The sequence below is a fragment of the Vombatus ursinus genome, unplaced genomic scaffold, assembly GCF_900497805.2.
Source record: "Vombatus ursinus unplaced genomic scaffold, bare-nosed wombat genome assembly UNPS02009173.1, whole genome shotgun sequence".
In the NCBI taxonomy this organism is placed as follows: domain Eukaryota; kingdom Metazoa; phylum Chordata; class Mammalia; order Diprotodontia; family Vombatidae; genus Vombatus; species Vombatus ursinus.
Window position 1 is genome coordinate 9,193,837 of NW_020948951.1, and position 19,374 is coordinate 9,213,210.

Consider the following 19,374-nt stretch of genomic DNA (forward strand, 5'->3'; position numbering starts at 1 on the left):
ATGTGGAGTCAGAGGTCCTGGATTTGGATCCCAGCCTTGCCACTCATTGCCTGTGTTACCTTGGGCAAGTCATATGATTTTTCTGGACTTCATTTTCCTAGCCTGTAAAATGAGAAAGTAGGATTAAATGATCCCTAAGGGCTCTTCCAGCTCAGAATCTATGATCCTAAAATAGGTGGGAGAAGGGCAGTATTCTCTCATATCTGGACGTTAGGGTTCAATTCTGGGCACTGCATTTTAGGAAGGACATTCAAAAGCTGGAATCCCAGAGGATGCCAACCAGGCTAGTGAAAGGCCATGTAAGACATATGAACATCAGCTGAGGAACTGGGGAATAGTCTGGAGAAGACTTAGAAGGAACATAATAGCTGCCTTCAAGTATTCCAAGGTCAGTCTCATTGAAGAGGTTGCATTTGCACCCACAAAATAACACTAAGAACGACTAACAACATTGCAAGTTGAAGAGAGGAAGATTCAAGATGGAAGGGGAGGGGGCAAAGGATATAGCATTTATTTAGCACCTGCTATACAAGTATTATCTTATTTGATCCTCAAAATATCCCTGAGAGATGCTATTATCATCCCTGTTTTACAGATGAGGAAACTGAGACAGATGGAGGTGTAGTGACTTGCCCAGGATCACACAGCTAGCGGCTGGATCAGAACGCAGCTAGTGTTGCTAAGGCTGAGAGGTTGTTCAGTTCAGGAAGCAGTGTGTTTCCCCTACTTTAGGGCTTCAAATAGGGGCAGAGCAAGTTGGGAATACTGTAAAAAATGGAATCTTGATCAATTACTGGTTAGACTGGATGATCTGAGATTCCTTCCAGCCCTGAGAGATTCGACTTTGACTTCTGACTCTCAGGTTCTCTTTCCCTTGGTAAGCACAGGGTCGTGGACGTGGGACGTGGAGATCCTATTCGATTTGCGCAGCGTAGTTTCAGGTTTTAAAAAATACAATCTCTGCTAGGGGTATTGAGTTAGGGATCAAGTTCTTAACAAATGCTTATAGATTGGTTGATTGTAAGACCAGAAACAACACGATTACGGAGGTAATTCATTTATTTCCAGGGTCCTTATCGAACTGGCCTTTCTTTTCCTAATTATTTTCCCTCCCAGAAATAATCTCCCATCTCTAGTCCCCACCCTCGCCCGGAGCTTCGGCCCCACACTCCTTTCTAGGTCAGTCACCATTCCTAAAGAGAGAGGGAGAGGTTTAAAGATGCCAGGTTCAACTGCACTAGGTTAACAATTTAAGCGCCTACTGGGATCCCCGCGTCCTGCTGGTGCTAGGAGTACAAAGATATAGTGTGAGTGTCCTGCGTGGGGTGGTGGGGGTGCGTTGCACAAAGCCAGTGCTTGTTGGAGAGCGTTTAATAAATACATGGCTGTAGAGTGAATGCATTTGTTTGTTTCTGTGTCTCGGCGCGTTTCCACGTTCTTCGTAGCGGCGATCTGTCTGCTCCAGGGTCTTCTGAGGCTGACCCTGTCTCCTCCTGTCCTTGGGCGTCCGTCCACGCATCCCTTCGAGTACGTGAGAAGCTGTGCTTTCCAGAGGGCGACCTCTGGGGAGGAGGGAGAGGGGAGGAAGGGGGGAGAGAAAGGACTAGAAGGAGGAGGAGGGGAGGGGGAGAGAGAGGACAGAGAGGGGGGAACGGGAGAAGGAGGGGAGGTAGGGGAAAGGGGAGAGGGACGAAGGGGAGGGTGGAGAGAGCGGTGAGAAGCCGAGTGCGGTCTGCACCGCTGATGCCCGGGGCCCTGGAAAAGTAGGGGAGCCTGGAGAGGCGCCAGCCAACCGCGCGGTCCCAGTAAACCAGCCGGGCGCTAGCCTGGGCGTGGCTGAGTCAGGACGGCAGGGGGGGTGGGGATCCCTCCTCCTTCCGCCGCTCCACAGCCCCGGACGGGGGATGGCCTCTCCAGCTACAGCGCCAGCCAAAGCCAACCCACCGCGACCGCAGCAACGCAGGGTTCTGGGACCAGCTGGGACCGGGGAGGAGACTGGGGCAGGGCTAACCTCAGGTCCCGCCCCCTAACCTCCTGTGCGGCTGGCCGGGTCCCGGCTCCCGGCGCCTATTGGCCAAGGCGCCCGCCAATCGTTGGGAATGCCCCTGTGCTCCTGGAGCCCCTGGCCCGGCATAGTTCAGCCGCTGGGACCCGGGTACAGGCTGCTGCGGGTGGGATCGGCGAGGAAGCCGGCACCGACTCCGAGCTCGCAGAAGGGGCTTCTCCGTGCGGGCCGGGGTGGAGGCGAGCTCGGCAGGCTGGGTGTAGCCGAGGATCTCCCACGCGTGTCCGCGGAAGGCAAGGATCCCCTTCAGGGCAGCCAGCCCGCCCCCGGGAAGGAGCACAGCGCCCAGCCGGTCCCGCCCTGGGGCGAGTGACGGGGGCCGTGTGAGCCGCGAGGTCCATTCGTGGACTGACAGTCCCCGAAGTGACCAGTTCGGAGTGGGGCCGGTCCGGAGAGACCCGTTCGGAGAGTGACCAGTCCAAAGCAAGGCCGGGCGAGAGTGATCAGTCCGGGCAAGGGGCGGCCCTGCTGAGGGACTCCCGGACGGACGGCGGTGGGCAGAGCGGGCGGGCCGAGCCAGGTGGCGGCCGGGCGGGCCGGGCCCATGGCGGAGCCGGCGCTGCCGCTGGTGACTCGGCTCAGCTATGCCGTGGGCCACTTCCTGAACGACCTGTGCGCTTCCATGTGGTTCACTTACCTGCTGCTGTACCTGCACTCGGTGCAGGGCTACAGCTCGTGGGGAGCCGGCGTCCTGTTGCTGCTGGGCCAGCTGGCCGACGGCGTGTGCACGCCCCTCGTGGGCTACGAGGCAGACCACTCCGGGGGCTGCTGGGGGAGCTACGGGCCCCGAAAGTCCTGGCACCTGGTCGGTAAGGACCCGCACCCCTTGCTCCGCCCCTGTATTCCCCGAGTGTCCCCTAGTCTTTCCCGATTCCCCCTTTTCTAGGGAGGAGGGCACATGGGTAGCTGCATTCACCTCCCCCACCTCCCCTCACTAGTGGCCCTGCCCGGGGTTTGCTTCTCTCCTTCCAGCTTAGCGTGTGCCTCACTTCTGTCTTTCCCCCGCTTCCCCATCAGTAGTTTTCTACATTTTTCCAAGACTGAAAGATCTCCAAAAGGCATTAACGACGGGAGAGTCCCAGAGTGATGGGGATGTGAGGAAGCCAGCCTCAACTTCGCAGGCCAATCTAGGATCCAAGCTAGCTGACACCTGTCTGTCTGTTTAGTGTTTCTGCTTTGGAAGGAGTGACTGGCAGACTCCATGTGAGTGTGTGTGTGTGGTCAGCCCACGAGTCTTCCTGATTCTAGGACAGAGATGACACTCCTAAGTCAGAGTTGTGAAAATCACTATCCGGTGACTTCAGAGAGGTCATCCCAGTTGAAAGAGCATTGGGAGTCACGGGAGCTGTGATGATGCCTACTACCTCCTTTTGTCATTTCTTCTATTTGGGGAGGAGGGATATCTTTCCTAGCCTACTGTCATGAAGGACGTTCAGCCTTTGACTGAGGTGGGAGGAGGAGGAGAAGGAGGAGGGGTAGTTGGGTCCTGTTTCAGGAAGCTTGGCAAGAGGCCAGATTGCTGGGGTTGGGGGAGAGGCAAAAGTTCAAAGAACCAAGAGGAACCTAAGAGTATAGTGTGGCTACTGACTGTAAGAAGGTGGTGATCCTCCTTCTGGTTGGCTCCCTGCCTTGACTTTGAATGCTAAGGGGATGTGCTGATAAGACCCTGCTCCACCCATTTGAAATTTTCTCTCCTCGCCCCAGATCTTAGGGGCAGCAATGTAGAATGATGTTATTTATTCTCCTCTGTTCTCTCTCCAGTGTGGGGAGAGAGCTCTCCAGCTCTTTCTTGAATCTTTGTAATATTCTGTAATGGTGAGGATCTTGTACAATTCAGGCTGACGGTTTATGGAATCCAGACACTGTTCTAGAATTTGGGTGGCATTCTGATAATTGGGTAGGTTCCTAGAAGTCAGGTGGTGTACCTTCTTGCCCTACAGGGCAAGGACCAAAGGGAAGGGGTTTAGTTAGGATTGTTTTGTAAGAGTCAGAAAGGGAAGATCCCTGCTGGGGCCTCCTATGGTCTCCTCCACCCAACCTTCTATCCCACCCCACCCACTTCTACCTTCTAGTCCTATACTACAGTTTCAATGAGTGTTGGGAAAGGCTGATTGCTGTCCAAGGGTTAGATTAGTGTCTCTGAGGACAGGGTGGGGTTAATTCTTCCTTGCTGACCAGGTATCTGCCAAGATTCTGTAATGCTATACAGAAACCCGTGCTGGTCCCGGAGTCAGGAAACCAGGTTCATAGCCTTATTCTCCAGTTTACTAGCTGGGTGACTGAAATGCTCTTCCTCCTCTCCAGAAGGATGACTATAATCCTTGCAGTGAAATGATCTTCCTTTCACACCCAGTCAGGGAGCCAAGGACCAGGGACCAGGTCATCAGGAGGAAGTTCAGATCACCTCTATTTCTCTCCTTCCTTCTCCTAAGTTTGTAGGAAAAGCCAACTCTGTCAGTTAATAGCATAAGTTCATTTCTGAAGTCACAGACTGGTTATTTCAAACATTTTCTCCTAAATATCTTTCCATCCCTTTTCTCTCATTTGACTTTCTCCACCTCCCTTGCTGATTATTTTCCCTTTGACAGATAGGAAAACCAAGAATCCAATCAGGGGACATGACTTGTACAAATAAGCAACTGAACCTGAAATTGAAGCTATGTGTTTGGTTTTGGGTGCCATATTTTAGAAGGGTATCAATAAACTGGAGAGTCTTAAGGATGATACAGAAAGGCCTTGAATTAGAGCATAGAGTTAAAAGAACTGGCCACATTTAGCCTAGATGAAGGAAGACTCCAGCAAGATTGGGTTCAAGAGTTTGAGAGGCTGTGAGTAGAAAAGAGCTCAGACCTGTTCTATTTGGCTGCAGAGGAAGCAACTAGGAGCCGTGGCTGGAACTTGCAGACAAATTCAGGCTTGATGTAAGGAAAGCCTTCCTAACAGTTGGAGTTATTCAAAAGAGGGACTAGCTAGCCTTAGAAAGTGAAGGTGGGTCCCCTTCCCTGGAGCTCCTGAAGCCAAGGGTTGGATGGCCACTTTTTGTCAGCTAAGCTACAGAGGAGATACTCATGCAGAACCTCCTTTGAGGTTCCTAGCTCCATTATGAGGTAAACCCAGAGGGCCTCCTGGAAAGGGGGAGTTGGTGACCTAGGAAAGGATAGGTTTGCACGACCAGGGAGAGGAAGTCCAGGGGCAGACTGGTTCTCAAGAATTTTGGGGGGGGTAACGTATGGTTGTCTTGGGTCTTGCCCTCAGCATAGCCAGTGCCCAGTGCAAGAAGTGGCTGGTACCCAAGAGCTGAGCAGATCTCCTTGACTTCCGGAGATAAACTTTACAACTGATTTGGTTGCTATCTAGTGTCTGGGTCAACTCTTCCTTCCCTTTCATTCTTAGCACACATCCACACACTTCTTCCCTCCTCAGCTCATTTCATTTCCCTCTTCCCCAGACTCTGGCTGAGTGGGGTGTGCTCTACATTTGGACACTTCATTCTTTCATGAGCCACTTTATTGATTCATTTAACAATGTGATTGACTCATTCATTCGACAAACATTTATGTGCTGAACTCTGTACTAGGTGCTGGAACCATGCCTAATTGAGTTTTAGCTGTCTAGGAATCCACAAAAGACCCCAACACAAATGTCATATAAAATGATGCATTATGGTTAAGTATATTAAAGAGGGGAAGAACAAGGTGCTGTTTGAAGTCCAGAAGGGACTGTGGGAAGTCAGGGGAGCTTTAAAAATGGGAAGGAATACCACCAAAAAAGGCAAAGGAACTGAGGTGTGATTGGTAAGTACCCATTATAGCTTTGTTCCCAGGATAATGAAATTTAGGAGGCCCTGACAGTGCTGGAATTACGTTTATTGTGTGGAAACAACTGCATTTTGCACCTAGTTGGCCAGATAAGTTACAGGAAGCTATGCCAGGTTTCCTCCTTAGCTGCTACAATCCAGAGGAACTCCTTAAAATCCTGCCTCCACCAGTCAAGTTACTGCTTTCTCTCTCCTCTCCTAACTGAATTGCCTCAAGTAACATGATACATTATCTAGCTAAGTATGGGAAGGAGGATATTCCGCTTCCAAGACCAGGCATTTAAGTTGGCTGGGTAGAGGTGCGGATGGCGATACCCAGAGATTTGTTGCAGCACAGAAGGTGTCAAGGGAAGTAATTTGAGAGAACTATGGAGAGTGAAGGGTCTTGAATGCTAGGCACAGGACCAACTTTATTCTAGATGCAATGGGGAACCACTGAAAGAAAGATCTTTTAAAATATTATTGCCACAGGCAGGGTAGTAATAAGGGAGCTGATAAGATTGACCGCAGTGGGAATAATGATAACAGCACTTTATTAAATTTTAACAAACTTTATTAAAAGGGTTAGAGTTTTCTTATAACCCAGTTCTCCCCATATTTAAACAACTCCTTAAGGTTTACAGAACACTCTTTACCCTTGTCTCACTAATAACCCGAAGTGGGAAACAGATAGGATTTGGGGCTGGATGTTGGGGAATTTGACAGGGACAGGATCTAGAATTTAGAGCTGAGAAGAGGCTTGGAAATCTAATCCAGGGGCAGCCAGGCGGCACAGTGGATAAAGCACCGGCCCTGAAGTCAGGAGGACCTGAATTCAAATCTGGCCTCAGACCAAACACTTGACACTTACTAGCTGTGTGACCCTGGGCAAGTCACTTAACCCCAATTGCCTAAAAAAAAAAAAAAGAAACCCTCAATTTACTAAAGAGGTAGTGAAGAGCAAAGCCAGGCTGGGAACCCAGGTCTGTTGACTTCAAATCCAGCTCTCATTTTCCCCTGATATCACAGTGCTCCAGTAAGAAAGGCCCAGACTAGAGAGAGAGCATTGAAGACCATGCCAAGGGGGCAAACATGAAAGATCTGCCAGAGACCTGAGGAGGGAGGTCAGGAGGACTTACAGCTCTAGGGGAAAAGATGATGAGCTTGCTTTCAGTCACACTGAGTTTGAAGTACTGGTGGGGGACACTCAGGTAGCGATGTCCTTGGCCAAGGCCATCTCGTGGCCACACTCTTCCCTGATTCCTTGGCTCTGGGTGCTTGTTGAAACCTGAGGTATTTCCCAGGAAAAGTGACTAATTCCTCCCCACAACACTCACTCTCTCTCCTCTCTCTTGTTCTCTCTCTCTCTCTCTTCTCCTTGCCCCTCCCCTTCTCTCTTCGCTTCTCTCTTCCTTCCCTCTTTCCTCCCTCCCTCTCTCTCTCCCTTTCTCTCTCCCTCTCTTTCCTCCTGCTCTCCTGTCTCTCTCCTCTTCCCTGTCTCCTTTTTGTCTCTTTCTCTCACTTTCTTCTCTCTGTTTCTCTGTTTCTGTCTTGCCCTCTTTCCTCCCTCTCTTCTGTCTCTGTTTCTCCTCTTTGTTTCTGTCTCTCTCCTCCCTCTCTCTGTCTCTCCTCCTTCGCTCCTCCCTGTTTATCTCTATCTCTGTCTGTCTCTCTTGTTCTCTCTCCTGTTTCTGTCTCTCTCTCACCCTCCCTTCCTCTCTCTCCCCTCTCTGTCTCTCTGCCCCTCTCCCATCCTGTACCGTAAAGCTGTGTTCGGAAGCCCCACACTGAGCTGTCCTAGCTGTTGTGTATAGGGGACAAAGAGCAAGTCTTCTGCCCCTTGAAGGTGCCTTTGCCAAGGGCATGAAATCCAGGCCCTGGTGTGTCTGTCTCCTTCCCCTTACTGAGCCCTTGGAGGGGAGAAGCCCTTCTCTTTGAAGCCTCTTCCCGATAGGGAATATAGGAGTCCCTACAGGAGGTGAACACTGAGTGTCCCTGGAGGCTGCCTACCCAGGGTCCCTTAACCTCAATTGCTTCTTTTTCCTTGGGAAAACTTCTCCTCACCCCAACCTCCCTGGGAATCATTAACCCTGGCAGGGGGAGAGAGGGAAGGAGCAGAGCTGGCAATTCTGCAGGGGTCCATCTGTTTACAGTCCAACGGCTGGGGCTTCATGAATTCTGGCACAGAAGGCCCTTGAGGACGTGTTAAGGCAGAAAGGGATCATAGAATTTCATTTAGAGCTGGAAGAGACCTTGAAAGTACAACTGCCTTGTTTTACAGAAACTCAGCCACAGAAGGAAAGTGGCTTGCCCCTAAGGAAGCGGATCAGAAAATCTTGAGCTCCTTCCATTCTTGGGTCCTTTGACTCCAGTGAATTCCAGAGAAACCCAAGACAGTTAGTTTTCTTTTCACTTCCCAAATCTGAAGTTAGGAAGGGGAAGGAAGGAAGGTCACTTGGAGATGAGACAGATTATATCACAGAGTAGAGCAGCCTGATAGGTACCTGGCTGCCCTGAAGCTCTGGCACAGGACCTGTTCCTGCGCCAGCTGGGTGGTGGACTCTCCCTTTAAGGAGGGAAAGGAATCACTTTCCCCAGAGGTAGGGGCTTGAATCATTGAATGTCAGGGTTGGAAAGGACCTTAGGGACTTCCTCCCCACACACCCATTTTGTAGACGAGGAGTGGGCCATAGTCACACAAGAGTCATTGACTGATCTGGATTTAGAAACCCAGGAAGCCCTAGCCTGGAGGGTGAAAGGGTTTGGGGTTTCCTTATCACCTAGTCACCCCTCCATCTCTCTCTCTCTCTCTTTCTCCCTCCCCCCTCCTCTTCCTCAGTCTCTCTCTTCCTCTCTTTGCCTCCCCTTCCCTCAGGGCCAACTGGGTCCCATGCCAACCAAAGTGAGAGTCAGCTGTGGTGCTGTGGACAGAATTCTGAGCTAGAAGTAAGGAGATCTGGGTTCTAGTTTTGGTTTTACCACTGAGTTGATGTGTGACTTCATTCATCTGTGGACCTCATTTGGCCTGCCTATAAAATAAGGTTGTTAGATTAGATAATCTCTAAAGACCCTCCCAATTCTGACCTTCTGTGTCCTAAGGGCCCTCCCAGCTCTGACACTGGATCACTGAAATCCATCTGTTGGTCCGGTCTGGTTCATTATTCCTGGGATTGTCATTTAGCATTACCTCCCATTTTTCTAATCATTTATGCTTTACAAAATCTCTTATCCAAAACCTAATTCTCCCAGTGGGATCTGAGGTTAGAGTGGGTCGGAGCTGGGCCCAGGATTTTAACATTAGGCCCTGTCAAGCTGGAGTGAAAGAACCTGGCCTGGAAAATCATAAGACTTGTTCTAGTTCCAGTTCAGTGCAGTTCAGCAAACATTAAGTGTATTGTGTACAAAGTAAATTTTAAAAGGTGCTTCCCTTCCCTTCTATGGGGGGCTGGGAGCAGTGCACAAGTAAGGACCATAGCAAAGGAGGGAATGAGGGAATGGGAAATGATGAGGATGGGAGCTAGACCCCAGAAAGGAAAAACACTGGACTTTACCATGTGGCCAAATCTCTGGTTTTCGCCTAAGGCTATAATCCCATCAATTGGCCTTTCATTGTGGCTACACCCAGTCTCTTCTCCATCGTCTTACCTCCCTATGGCCCCTGGCCATTTCCTACACTTAATCCTAGGTAGGCTTCATTGTCCAGGCCCCAGGAGTTCTGTTCACCCCGTTTACTGGCCACTTCCATCCAGATCTCCTTAGACCCCTCCTCCAGTCACCCCAAACTACTTGGCCACTCCTAGATCCCTCCCACAGTCCATCTTGTATATAAAGTCCATCTTGTCTCCATTAAGATGCTCAGATTCTTATAATCTAGCCACTGCTTAGATTCTTAAAATCTAGCCACTGGTCAGATTCTTACAATCTAGCCAATAGTTTACTAATGTTCAGACTCCTTAAGAGTCTGTCCAATATGATGGATGTTCTAATAAACCTTGTCTTTGGCTGAAAGAAGGCTTAGGTCGAATTCTTTTGGGCAGGACCCACGTGTTGTGATATTGGGGTCCCTGAACCCCTAAACTGCATCAGAAGGAAGAGACATAGACCAAGTGTTCTGAGAGACCCCTTTTAGCTGGGGAATCAGAGAAAGCTTCACAGGGAAGGTAGCCACTGAGCTAAAGCTCAAAGCAAAGACTTTGAAAGGCAAAGATGAGGTAGAAGAGTATTCCAGGCATAGGGGGATGGCATGAATGCCCAGAAGGAAGAAAACAAGCTTCTATTGGGTGCCTACTATGTGCCACACACTGTTCTAAGTGCTTTACAAATATCTCATTTGATCTTCAAAATAGTTATCAATAACATCAAAATAGTTATTAGTGTTATCCCCATTTTGTAGTTGAAGAAACTGAGACAGACAAGTTAAACGACTTGCTCAGGGTCACACAGCCAGTGTCTGAGGTCAGATTTGACCTTGAGTCTTCCTGACTTTGTCCACTGTGGCTCCCAGCTGCCAGGAGGCGAGATATCAGGTCAGTCTCAAAGAATGACTAGTTGGGCAGTTTGGCCTCAGTCAAATGTGTCATTTGAAGTAAGTAAGGTGGGAAAGATAAACTGAATCCAGATTGTAGAGGGCCTTCCATGCCAGGCTAAGGAGTTTGTCTTTTGTCTATCCTAGAGGTAGTAGGTGTTGAGGTTTAGGAGTTAAGGGGTGGTGGGACCCCAAAATCACAATATGCGGGTCCTGCCTGAAAGAATTTGACCCAAACCTTCTTTCAGCCAAAGACAAGGTTTATTAGAACATCTGTCATATTGGGCAGACTCTTAAGGAGTCTGAACATTAGTAAACTACTGGCTAGATTATAAGACTCTAAGCAATGGCTAGATTATAAGAATCCCAGCCTCTTAATGGAGACAGACAGGATGGACCTTATATACAGAAAGCCTGTGGGAGGGATCTAGGAGTGGCCAAGTAGTTTGGGATGATGGGAGGAGGGACCTAAGGAGATCTGGATGAGAGGAGAAATGGCCAGGGGCCATAGGAAGGTAAGACAATGGAGGGGAGATTGGGTGTAGCCAATGAAAGGCCAGCTGATGGGATTATAGCCTTAGGCGAAAACCAGAGATTTGGCCACATGGTAAAGTCCAGGGTTTTCCTGGATGCCCAGATCCCAACCCCATCATTCCCCCCTCAAACAAATGAGACTCAAATTCTTTTGGAGTAAGGGACGAAGGTCTCAGCTTCTGAAACTGTTAACTACTGGCAAGGGGCGTAGAGCTGTCCCTGCCTCAAGGGGGTCCCAAAGAGGAGGTTGACTGGAACCAAGCACAGGGAACAATGGGGGGACATTGGCTGGTACCTGCTGTTTGCCTTTCTGGGGCCCAGATCCCAACTCCATCAGCTAGATTATAAGAATCTGAGCATTTTAGTGGAGACAAGATGGACCTTATATATGTAAAGACTGTGGGAGGGATCTAGGAGTGGCCAAGTAGTCTGTGAGGTAATAGAACTCCAGGGACCTGGACCATGTGGCCAAGGGAGAATGGAGCCTAGATAGGATTAAGGGTGGGAAGCTGCCTGGGGCCATAGGAAGGTAAGACAATGGAGGGCTAGGCTAGGTTGAGGGTAACAGAATTGGGAAATTGGGTGTAGCCACAATGAAAGGCCAGTTGATGGGATTATAGCCTCAGGCAAACTCCAGAGATTTGGCCATGTGGGAAAGTCCAGGGTTTTTCCTTTTTGGGGTCTACCTCCCATCCTCATCAGTAGGGAACCACTGAAGGTGTTTGAGCAAGGGGGAGGGAATGACATGGACAGATCCAATCCCAGGAGGTTATTTTGGCAGTCATATAAAGGAAGAACCATAGGACAATTCCAGGGAGCTCAGAGATCACCAGGTCCAACCTCCTCATTCTGCAGATGAGGAAACTGAGGCTCGGAAAGGCTGAGTCACTTGCTCAGGTCAGAGCAAGGATTCAAGCCAGTGTCTTCTGATTCCAAAGCCAGAGTTCTTTCCAGTCCAGAGGACTGCCATGCCTCTTTTCTTCTGGAGAAAGGGAGAAAGGCTGGAGGCCAGCAAAGATACCAATCAGGGAGGTCTATGGGGGAAAGGTGAAGAAAGCCTGAATGAACCGGGGTATAGTTTCCGTGTGAATGGAGAAGGGGTGCTGCTGGGAAAGATGACATGTAGGTTGACTCTCCTGGACTTGGTGACTCCTGGCTCAAGGGTGGGGTGAAGGAAGAGGAGTAATCCCTGATTTTTAATGGAAATAGGGGAATTGGCCTGAGAGGGGTAGATTTGGGAGAGGAGGAAGGTTCAGGACCTGTTGAGTTTGAGGTTCCAGTGACAATGTCTGGAGATGTCCAGCATGGTTACGAGGGACTTTCCAGGGTTAAAAAAAAAGGGGGGGGGAAATTTGTTGGCTTTGACTCTGTCAATTCTATCAGTCCCATTAGTTTAATTCCTCTGTATCAGAATGAGGGCAGAGGCACCTACTAGGGTCCTGCTCCAGCCTTGCTGTCAGCCCTGGGGTAGATTTGTCCTTCTGGGGGTGGGGGAGGAGGGAGTCATTTCTAAGGTCCCTCCAGTTCTGATTGTCTAATCTGAGACCCATGCTGCCTTCTCTTTCCCCCGAATAGGCACCATTTGTGTCCTGCTCTCTTTCCCTTTCATCTTTAATCCCTGCCTGGGGTGCACAGCCTCCACGGCAGAGTGGGCTGCCCTCATCTACTATGCACCGTTCATTGTGATCTTCCAGTTTGGCTGGGCAGCCACACAGATCTCCCACCTGTCCCTAATCCCTGAGCTGGTCACCAATGACCACGAGAAGGTAGAGCTCACCGCCTTCAGGTAATTCTGGGCACTTGAGGGGCACCAGATGGGTTAGAGGTAGCACCAGGTTCTCTAGAGCACCCCCCTTACTCCTTCACCCCACCTTTGTTTGCTGCCCTTTTCCACTGCCAGTAAGGAGGTAAAATGTAAAAATAAATGGCACATTCCAGCACTGTGTAAGGTGGGTATCTTGCCAGGCACTGTTGGGCGATACAAAAATGCAGAAGACGTTCTCTCTGCTGTTTGGGATTTCAAGTACCTCTAGGAAAACTAGATCAAAACAAACCCCAAGCTAGGGAATGTTAAAATATTGATATAAAAAATACGTGGCATCAATAGAAAGAGGAAAGCCAACATCTAGTTCTGGCTCTGCCTCTATCACCTCCTGGGGCCTGTTTCTTCAGCTTTAAAATGAAAGTTCAATTCGATGAAAGATTCTTAACCTTTTCTCAGTCAGTCAGTCAACAAGCATTTATTAAATGCCTACTGTGTGCCAGGCACTGTGCCAAGTGCAAAAGCATGGTTCCTGTCCTGAAGGATCTCACAATCTAATGTCATGGAACCCTTTTACAATCAAACATATAAAATGCATAGAATTGCAAAGGAAACCAATTATATTGAAATAAAGATATCGAAATTTTTAAAAAGTTCACAGTCTCCAGATTAAAAATCCTTGGATGATTGGGTGATCTCCAGATCCCTCCTTTCTAGCACTAATGTGCATTGTGGCCTAAGGCTCTTTCTCCCTCTGATATTCTAGGAGTATAAACTTTTGGCTTTGGCTCCAGCCCACAGCCCACTCACTTCCTTTCCCCATATCTACCCAGTTGTGGGGTGTTTCTCTGGGGTTCCATCTGAAGCCCTCTCTTGGTATTAGGTTTCTTCTCACCGACTGCCTCGTCTCCCTACTTAAGGCTGTTGCCTGTGCCAGGGAACAGGGGGTTGGTGAGTTGGGCAACGGTCAGTATTACATAACGCTGGGTATGCTGCGGGGGGCCCCCAAATAAAGGAACAGGCAGGGCCCTGAGGGACAGTTAGCTGCCTCTTTCTCAGCTTTCACCCTTAATTAGAGGGGGCTATTAAGACCTGGGCCTGGATGGGCCTTGGGGGAGCTGTTCCCTGTGGTTTAGGGCGAAGGGAAAGGGATAGCCAGATAGATTTGTCAGTGGCACTTAGGCCTCAGTGTTTGGGTGTGGAAAAGAGGGAAATGAGAGGGCCTTGCCCAGGAGTCTCCCTCCCACCCCAACCTTTGCTGATGCCTGTGTCTTTTCCTCCCTATCATCATTCCAGGTATGCTTTCACTGTAGCAGCCAACATTGCTGTGTATGGGGCTGCCTGGCTGCTTCTCCATTTCCAGGGGTCCCATTCTGAGGCCCCTGATTCAGACACCAGTGACCAGCTAGGCCTACAGGATGTGCCAGTGTTCAGGGTGAGCAGGGGTCCTGCAGGGACTGGGGGAAAGAGAGCTAGGATTAAGGGGAAGGATTGAGGAAGTGGGTGTGAGGAGGTGTAAAGGAGAAGAAGGAGAGGGCTAGGAGAGATTTGGAGGAAGACTGGGAAGGGAGGCAGGGAATTAGGGGGAGGGAGGATGAAGGAGTGGAACAAAGTCTAGGAATCAGAATGGACAGAGGCTAGAAAGGGTGGGGGGGAGAGGAGGCTGGGAGAGGGATGGAGAGCTAAATCCAGGAGCATCCTGGCCTGAGGAATGGGGCGCAGCAGCAGGAGAGGAAGTCAGAGGGTCAGCCCAGGGGCCACAGGTGGGTGCCACCTGCTGATGAAGGAAGAAATTCTCCCAGGGACTGACAGGTGGGGAAGGTCTGCTGGCTCTGGTGACCACATCTGGGCCCTCCACCAGCTGGAGCTAGATAAGGACGGCCAGGTGAGGGATGAAGGTCTGCAGAAGGGGGAGGCAGGCCGAAGGGCATTAGTGCTTAAAGGCTGGGAAGTCCAGGAGGCTCCACTGTGTCCAGCCCTGGCCCAGGCTTCACTAGTTGAGGAACAGGAGGGCAGCAGGGCCGGGCAAGGCAAGGAGAATGGGCAGCTCTAGGTATGCCCTTGAGGAGCTCTCAGCTAGGCTGCAAGGGGCTGGGGTGGAGAGGAATGAGCCAGGATGAAAGCCTGGCCTGCAGGGTGAGGCAACATTAACCCTCCTTCCCGGTGCCCCAGAACCTTTCCCTGATGGTCGTCTGTGTTGGTGCCGTCTTCTCCCTGCTCTTCCACCTGGGCACCAAGGAACGACCTCGGCGGCGGCATGGGCTTGAGGAGCCCAGCGAGCACAGCCCTCTGCTCCCACCCGCCACCCAGCCCATGGTCCTCTGGAAGCACTGGCTTCGGGAGCCGTCCTTTTACCAGGTATGAGCGGCCTGGGCCTTCTCAAACACCACAGACAAAACCGCCAGGGAGCCTCCTCATACCTCCCTCCCCCGCCACTTTGCCTCGAGCTCATGGCACTCCTGTAGCGAAGTCCTGGGTCACCGCCCACCCTGCCAGACCTCACGTCCAAAGCCTGCTCTGCCTTCATCTGCCGTAGCATCCCTTCTACCTCCCCTCTGTGCTGCCCTCCCCCCCTCCCCCCCACACATTGTAGGGCCTTGAGTGTCCATTCCTCTGACCCATCTGTCCATTCCTCAGGTGGGCATTCTGTATATGAGCACACGGCTCATTGTGAATCTGTCACAGACGTATATGGCTATGTATCTGACCTACTCCCTGAACCTGCCCAAGGTGAGGCCCAGGAGAGGCAGGGAATCGAACTGTCCAGAATGGGAAGGAGTCTTAGAGAAATGTGGAATGTCAGGGCTGGGAAGGAGACCTTAGACAGAGCCTAGTATGGCTGGGAAGAATCTCATAGAGTCCAGTGTCCTCATTTTACAGATGAGGAAATTGAGGCCCAGGAAGGGGGAGGGGAAGAGGAAGAAAGTAATTTTTCCAAGGTCGCAGGCTGACGAGACTTAGGGCTGTCGAGGAGATTGGGGTATGGAGGTGGGGAGTGGGAGCTTGGCGGGGTGGACAGCAATGAGCAAACAGGAGAACCCTGTAATCCGCCATACCCCATTAATCCCCTCAACAGAAGTTCATCGCAACCATCCCCCTTGTGATGTACGTCAGCGGCTTCTTCTCCTCTTTCTTCATGAAGCCAGTGAACAAGCGCATTGGTCGAAATGTGAGTGAGATGATGGGGTCGATGGGGAGTCCTTAGACCTTACAGTGTTAGAGATGGGTCCTCCCTTAGACTTACTAGCCAGCCAGAGGCCCAGAGAAGGTAAGGGAATCGTTCCAGGTTCACACGGTAAGCAGCTTCAGGATTAGAAATGCCGAAGGTCCGAGAATCCCAGCCTCCTCTAACCCAGCCCATAGCTGACAGAGAATCCCAGCTAAGAAGGACATTCCTACGAAGCGGTCGGCTAGCCTGTCCTTGAGGATCTCCCAGGAAGGGGGAACCTGCCACCTCGGGAAGCAGCCTATTACACTTTGGGCCAGCTCTCATCATCCATAGGAAGTTTTTTCTGGCTTCCAGCCTCAGTTGGCCTTATTGCAACTTTCTAGCCACTGCTCCTAATTGTGCTCCTGGGGCCAAGTAGATCAAGTCTAATCTCCAAGGCTCTTCTGGGTGCCCCTATTGCCTTCCTCATCATGGAAACAAAGGCTCCCTGGAAGAGGTGGCTAATATTTGGGGGAGCTACAGAAAAGAAAAGAAGGGACGGCCTGTAGAAGACAAACCCTACCACCATGTGGTGTGTGTATGTGTATATACATATACACATGCGTGTCTGTATGTGTGTGTATACATACATACTGTGTACATATATAAACATATATTTTAGCATGTGCGTTTGTCTGTCACATATTCTTTTCTCTCTTCCCCACTCTTGTCCTCTACCAGCTGACATACTTTGCAGGCCTCTTGATCATCCTGGCTTTCGCCTCATGGGTGGCGCTGGGCAACTCGCTAGGGATAGCTGTGTATGGAGCAGCAGTTCTCCTGGGTATTGGCTCAGCCACCATCCTGGTTATGTCCCTGTCCATGACAGCTGACCTCATTGGCAGCCACACGGTAAGGCCTGGGCTGGGCTGGGAAGAGCTTGCGGGGGTCTCCTCTGCCTGCCCACCCGGCAGTGTCCAGTACAAGGGGATATGCTGACGGACCTCTTCTCCCTTCCAGAACAGCGGGGCCTTTGTGTATGGAGCCATGAGCTTCACCGACAAGGTAGCCAACGGGCTGGCTGTGATGGCCATCCAGAGCCTATACCCTTGCTTGTGAGTCTGAGGAGGCTATCTTGTTGTCTAAGGGAGGGGGCATTTCTGGGCCTGGGGGATGGTGGTGTACCTGAGTGGAGAAGGGGTGCTATGTCGGGTTGGAGTGTGGGTGGCTGTATAATGGTGATGGTACCTCTGGGTTTGGGGCCCCCGGTCTGTCTCAGCTCTTTGTCTGGGGCAGGAAGGTTGGTGGACAGGGGAAACTCACAGGCTGGCATCTCTCTAGCTCAGAACTGTGCTGTGCAGCCTGCATGGGCTTCTACCATTGGGTGATGGTGGCCGTGACGGGAGGCGTGGGCGTGGCCGCTGCCCTCTGTCTCTGTAGCATCTTTCTCTGGCCCATCCAAGTTCGATTCTGTGAGTTGCTCCTAGCCCCTCCTATTCCTTACCCCGTCTCTTCTCCTCTGGATCAAAGGCAGGGTCATTTTGCCCCAGATAGGGTAAGGGGGTAGGGGGTAGGGAATGGAGCTGGGGGGAGGCCTTTCCCTTCTGCTGAAGTAGCTATCTTCCTTCCTCCCCTTCTCTTTCAGAAGATGATGAAGATCAGCCTTAAATCAGGCTAGCAGGGAGAGTGGGGCAGGGCTCCATGCCCAGGCTCCACGGGAGGATGGAACTGGCTATGCCTTCCCAAGCCCATAAAATATATGCAAATCTATGTAAATTTGAACCTGAAACCTTGTCTACAAGCCTCAAAATAGAGCTTTTCCCTATATCCTTTGCCTATTCTCCCCCCACCCCACCCCAATTCTTTTCCCCAGAGGCCTCCTTGGAGGATGAGAATCCTGATGTGGACCCCATTTGTGGGTGAAAGTGAGGCCATGTTAAACTTTATCCTCCTCGTGGCCCTTTTCCATGTCCCTCTACCAGAATGCTTAGGAACTAGGTTTGAGAGGGGTGGAGAGAGGGTGATTCCTTTGCAATGGGATTTTCCCTCCACCCCGACATTCCTGAGGGGTGGGGTTTGTTGGCTGAGGATTGAGGGAGGGCCCACTCCCATTCTCTCCAGTCTCCAGGATCTCCAGGACCTTCCCCGGTGACCTTATAGGGTGAGCCAAGGAGACCTCAGGGATTAGGGGTTCAGAGGGCAGGGGAAGTGGCCCAGAGTTCTGAGCTAATCTCTCTGTTCCCCTTCTGACTCTCCTCCTATCCCTAGATGATACAGCGGTGGCTGGCCCAGCTGAAGGTGCCGCTGGACCAAACTCAGGGGCCTCGCAGGACATTACAGTCAACTGAACACTCAGGATACCTCAGGTGTCTGTGCACACAGACTCTCCTCCTCCCCCTTCCCTGGGTACTGGGACTCACATCCAAGGGTCTCCTGCAATGGACCACCCCCAGCTGGTCTGGGGAATCCTCGTTTGTCTCTCTGGTCCATTTCTCTGACCAGGGATCTCTGGGCTGGGAGCTGTTTACAAAGAATATTGGACTAATGAATAAAAGTCCCACTGTGAGTGTGGGAATTCTGCACTTGGACCCGGTGTGCACTCTTGGAGGGACCGAAAGGTGACTAGGAAAGGGTGATGGAAATTCGAACCTCCTGGATCCCAGTATCTTCTTCTCTCATCTCATCCTTCCCTCTGAGCTTGTGGGGATTATTGGCTTCAGGATGGAGGGGCCCAGAAGGGAAGGAGGAACAAGGTGTCTTGTCCTTTGTCACTCTTCCACGTCTGGAGCACAGCTATGTTAGGGCAGGTGACATTGCAGGTACTAAGGAGATCTCCATCCCCCACTGAAGACTTGGGTCTGTCAGAGGGAGAGGGAAGGGGAACCACTCGGCTCTTCACCTTGACTCACTCTGACCTTAAAAAATAACTTCTTTCTGGGCTTCATTTTTTCCATCTGCAAAAGGGGCATGATCCCCATCTAATTCCCTCATGGGGCTTTTGGAGAGGATTTGTGACCGATGCATGTGCTATGTTTGCCATGCTGTGATTAATACCTTAGGCCCTCCTGAATGCCTCCAGTCTTGGGGAACTCACTACCTTCCTGTAAGCTTTTCTCTCCTCCCCTTCCTGGTCTCCCCTTCCAGCCCCCCCCTCCAATTTTTCCTGTGTCTGCCCCCTGGTGCCAAATACAACAAGTTTTATCCCTCTACTCCATGACACCCCTTGAACAATTTTAAGAAAGCTTTCCTATTCCCCTTCCCCCCAACACTTTCTTTACCACGTGTATGGTATGGTTTTCTTCACTCTCCCCACCCTGGTCACCCTTCTCTGTCCACAATCCAGTCCTGCTTGTCAGTTTTCCTCCTAGATCTGACCTGCAGGACTGAGCATGGGACTCACACTACAACTGTGGTCTGACGCGGGGAGAGCACAGAGGGAGTATGCTCTCTCCCCTCCCCAGACGTTCAATATAACCCAAGATGACTTTGGGCCGGACCCACACCGAGATCTTTTAACCAAGCAATGTTGTCTGGTTACATCTGC

At 50.9% G+C, this 19,374-nt stretch overlaps 1 protein-coding gene across 3 annotated transcripts; it reads left to right on the forward strand.

Moving 5' to 3' along the window:
• Window positions 1–2,594: 2,594 nt before the first annotated feature.
• MFSD12 (major facilitator superfamily domain containing 12) lies at window positions 2,595–18,412 on the forward strand. Of its 3 annotated transcripts, XM_027851338.1 has the most exons (11): window positions 2,595–2,874; window positions 12,496–12,706; window positions 13,979–14,117; window positions 14,855–15,040; window positions 15,320–15,412; window positions 15,759–15,851; window positions 16,572–16,742; window positions 16,851–16,945; window positions 17,172–17,302; window positions 17,952–17,991; window positions 18,099–18,412. In XM_027851338.1, the coding sequence occupies exons 1-11, from the start codon at window positions 2,610–2,612 to the stop codon at window positions 18,100–18,102; spliced, it is 1,428 nt and encodes a 475-aa protein (XP_027707139.1). In that variant the 5' UTR covers window positions 2,595–2,609; the 3' UTR covers window positions 18,103–18,412. The 3 variants fall into 3 exon arrangements, with proteins under 3 accessions (XP_027707139.1, XP_027707138.1, XP_027707140.1); XM_027851337.1 differs by lacking the exon at window positions 17,952–17,991; XM_027851339.1 differs by lacking the exons at window positions 17,172–17,302; window positions 17,952–17,991 and having other exon boundaries at window positions 18,099–18,187.
• Window positions 18,413–19,374: the final 962 nt, after the last annotated feature.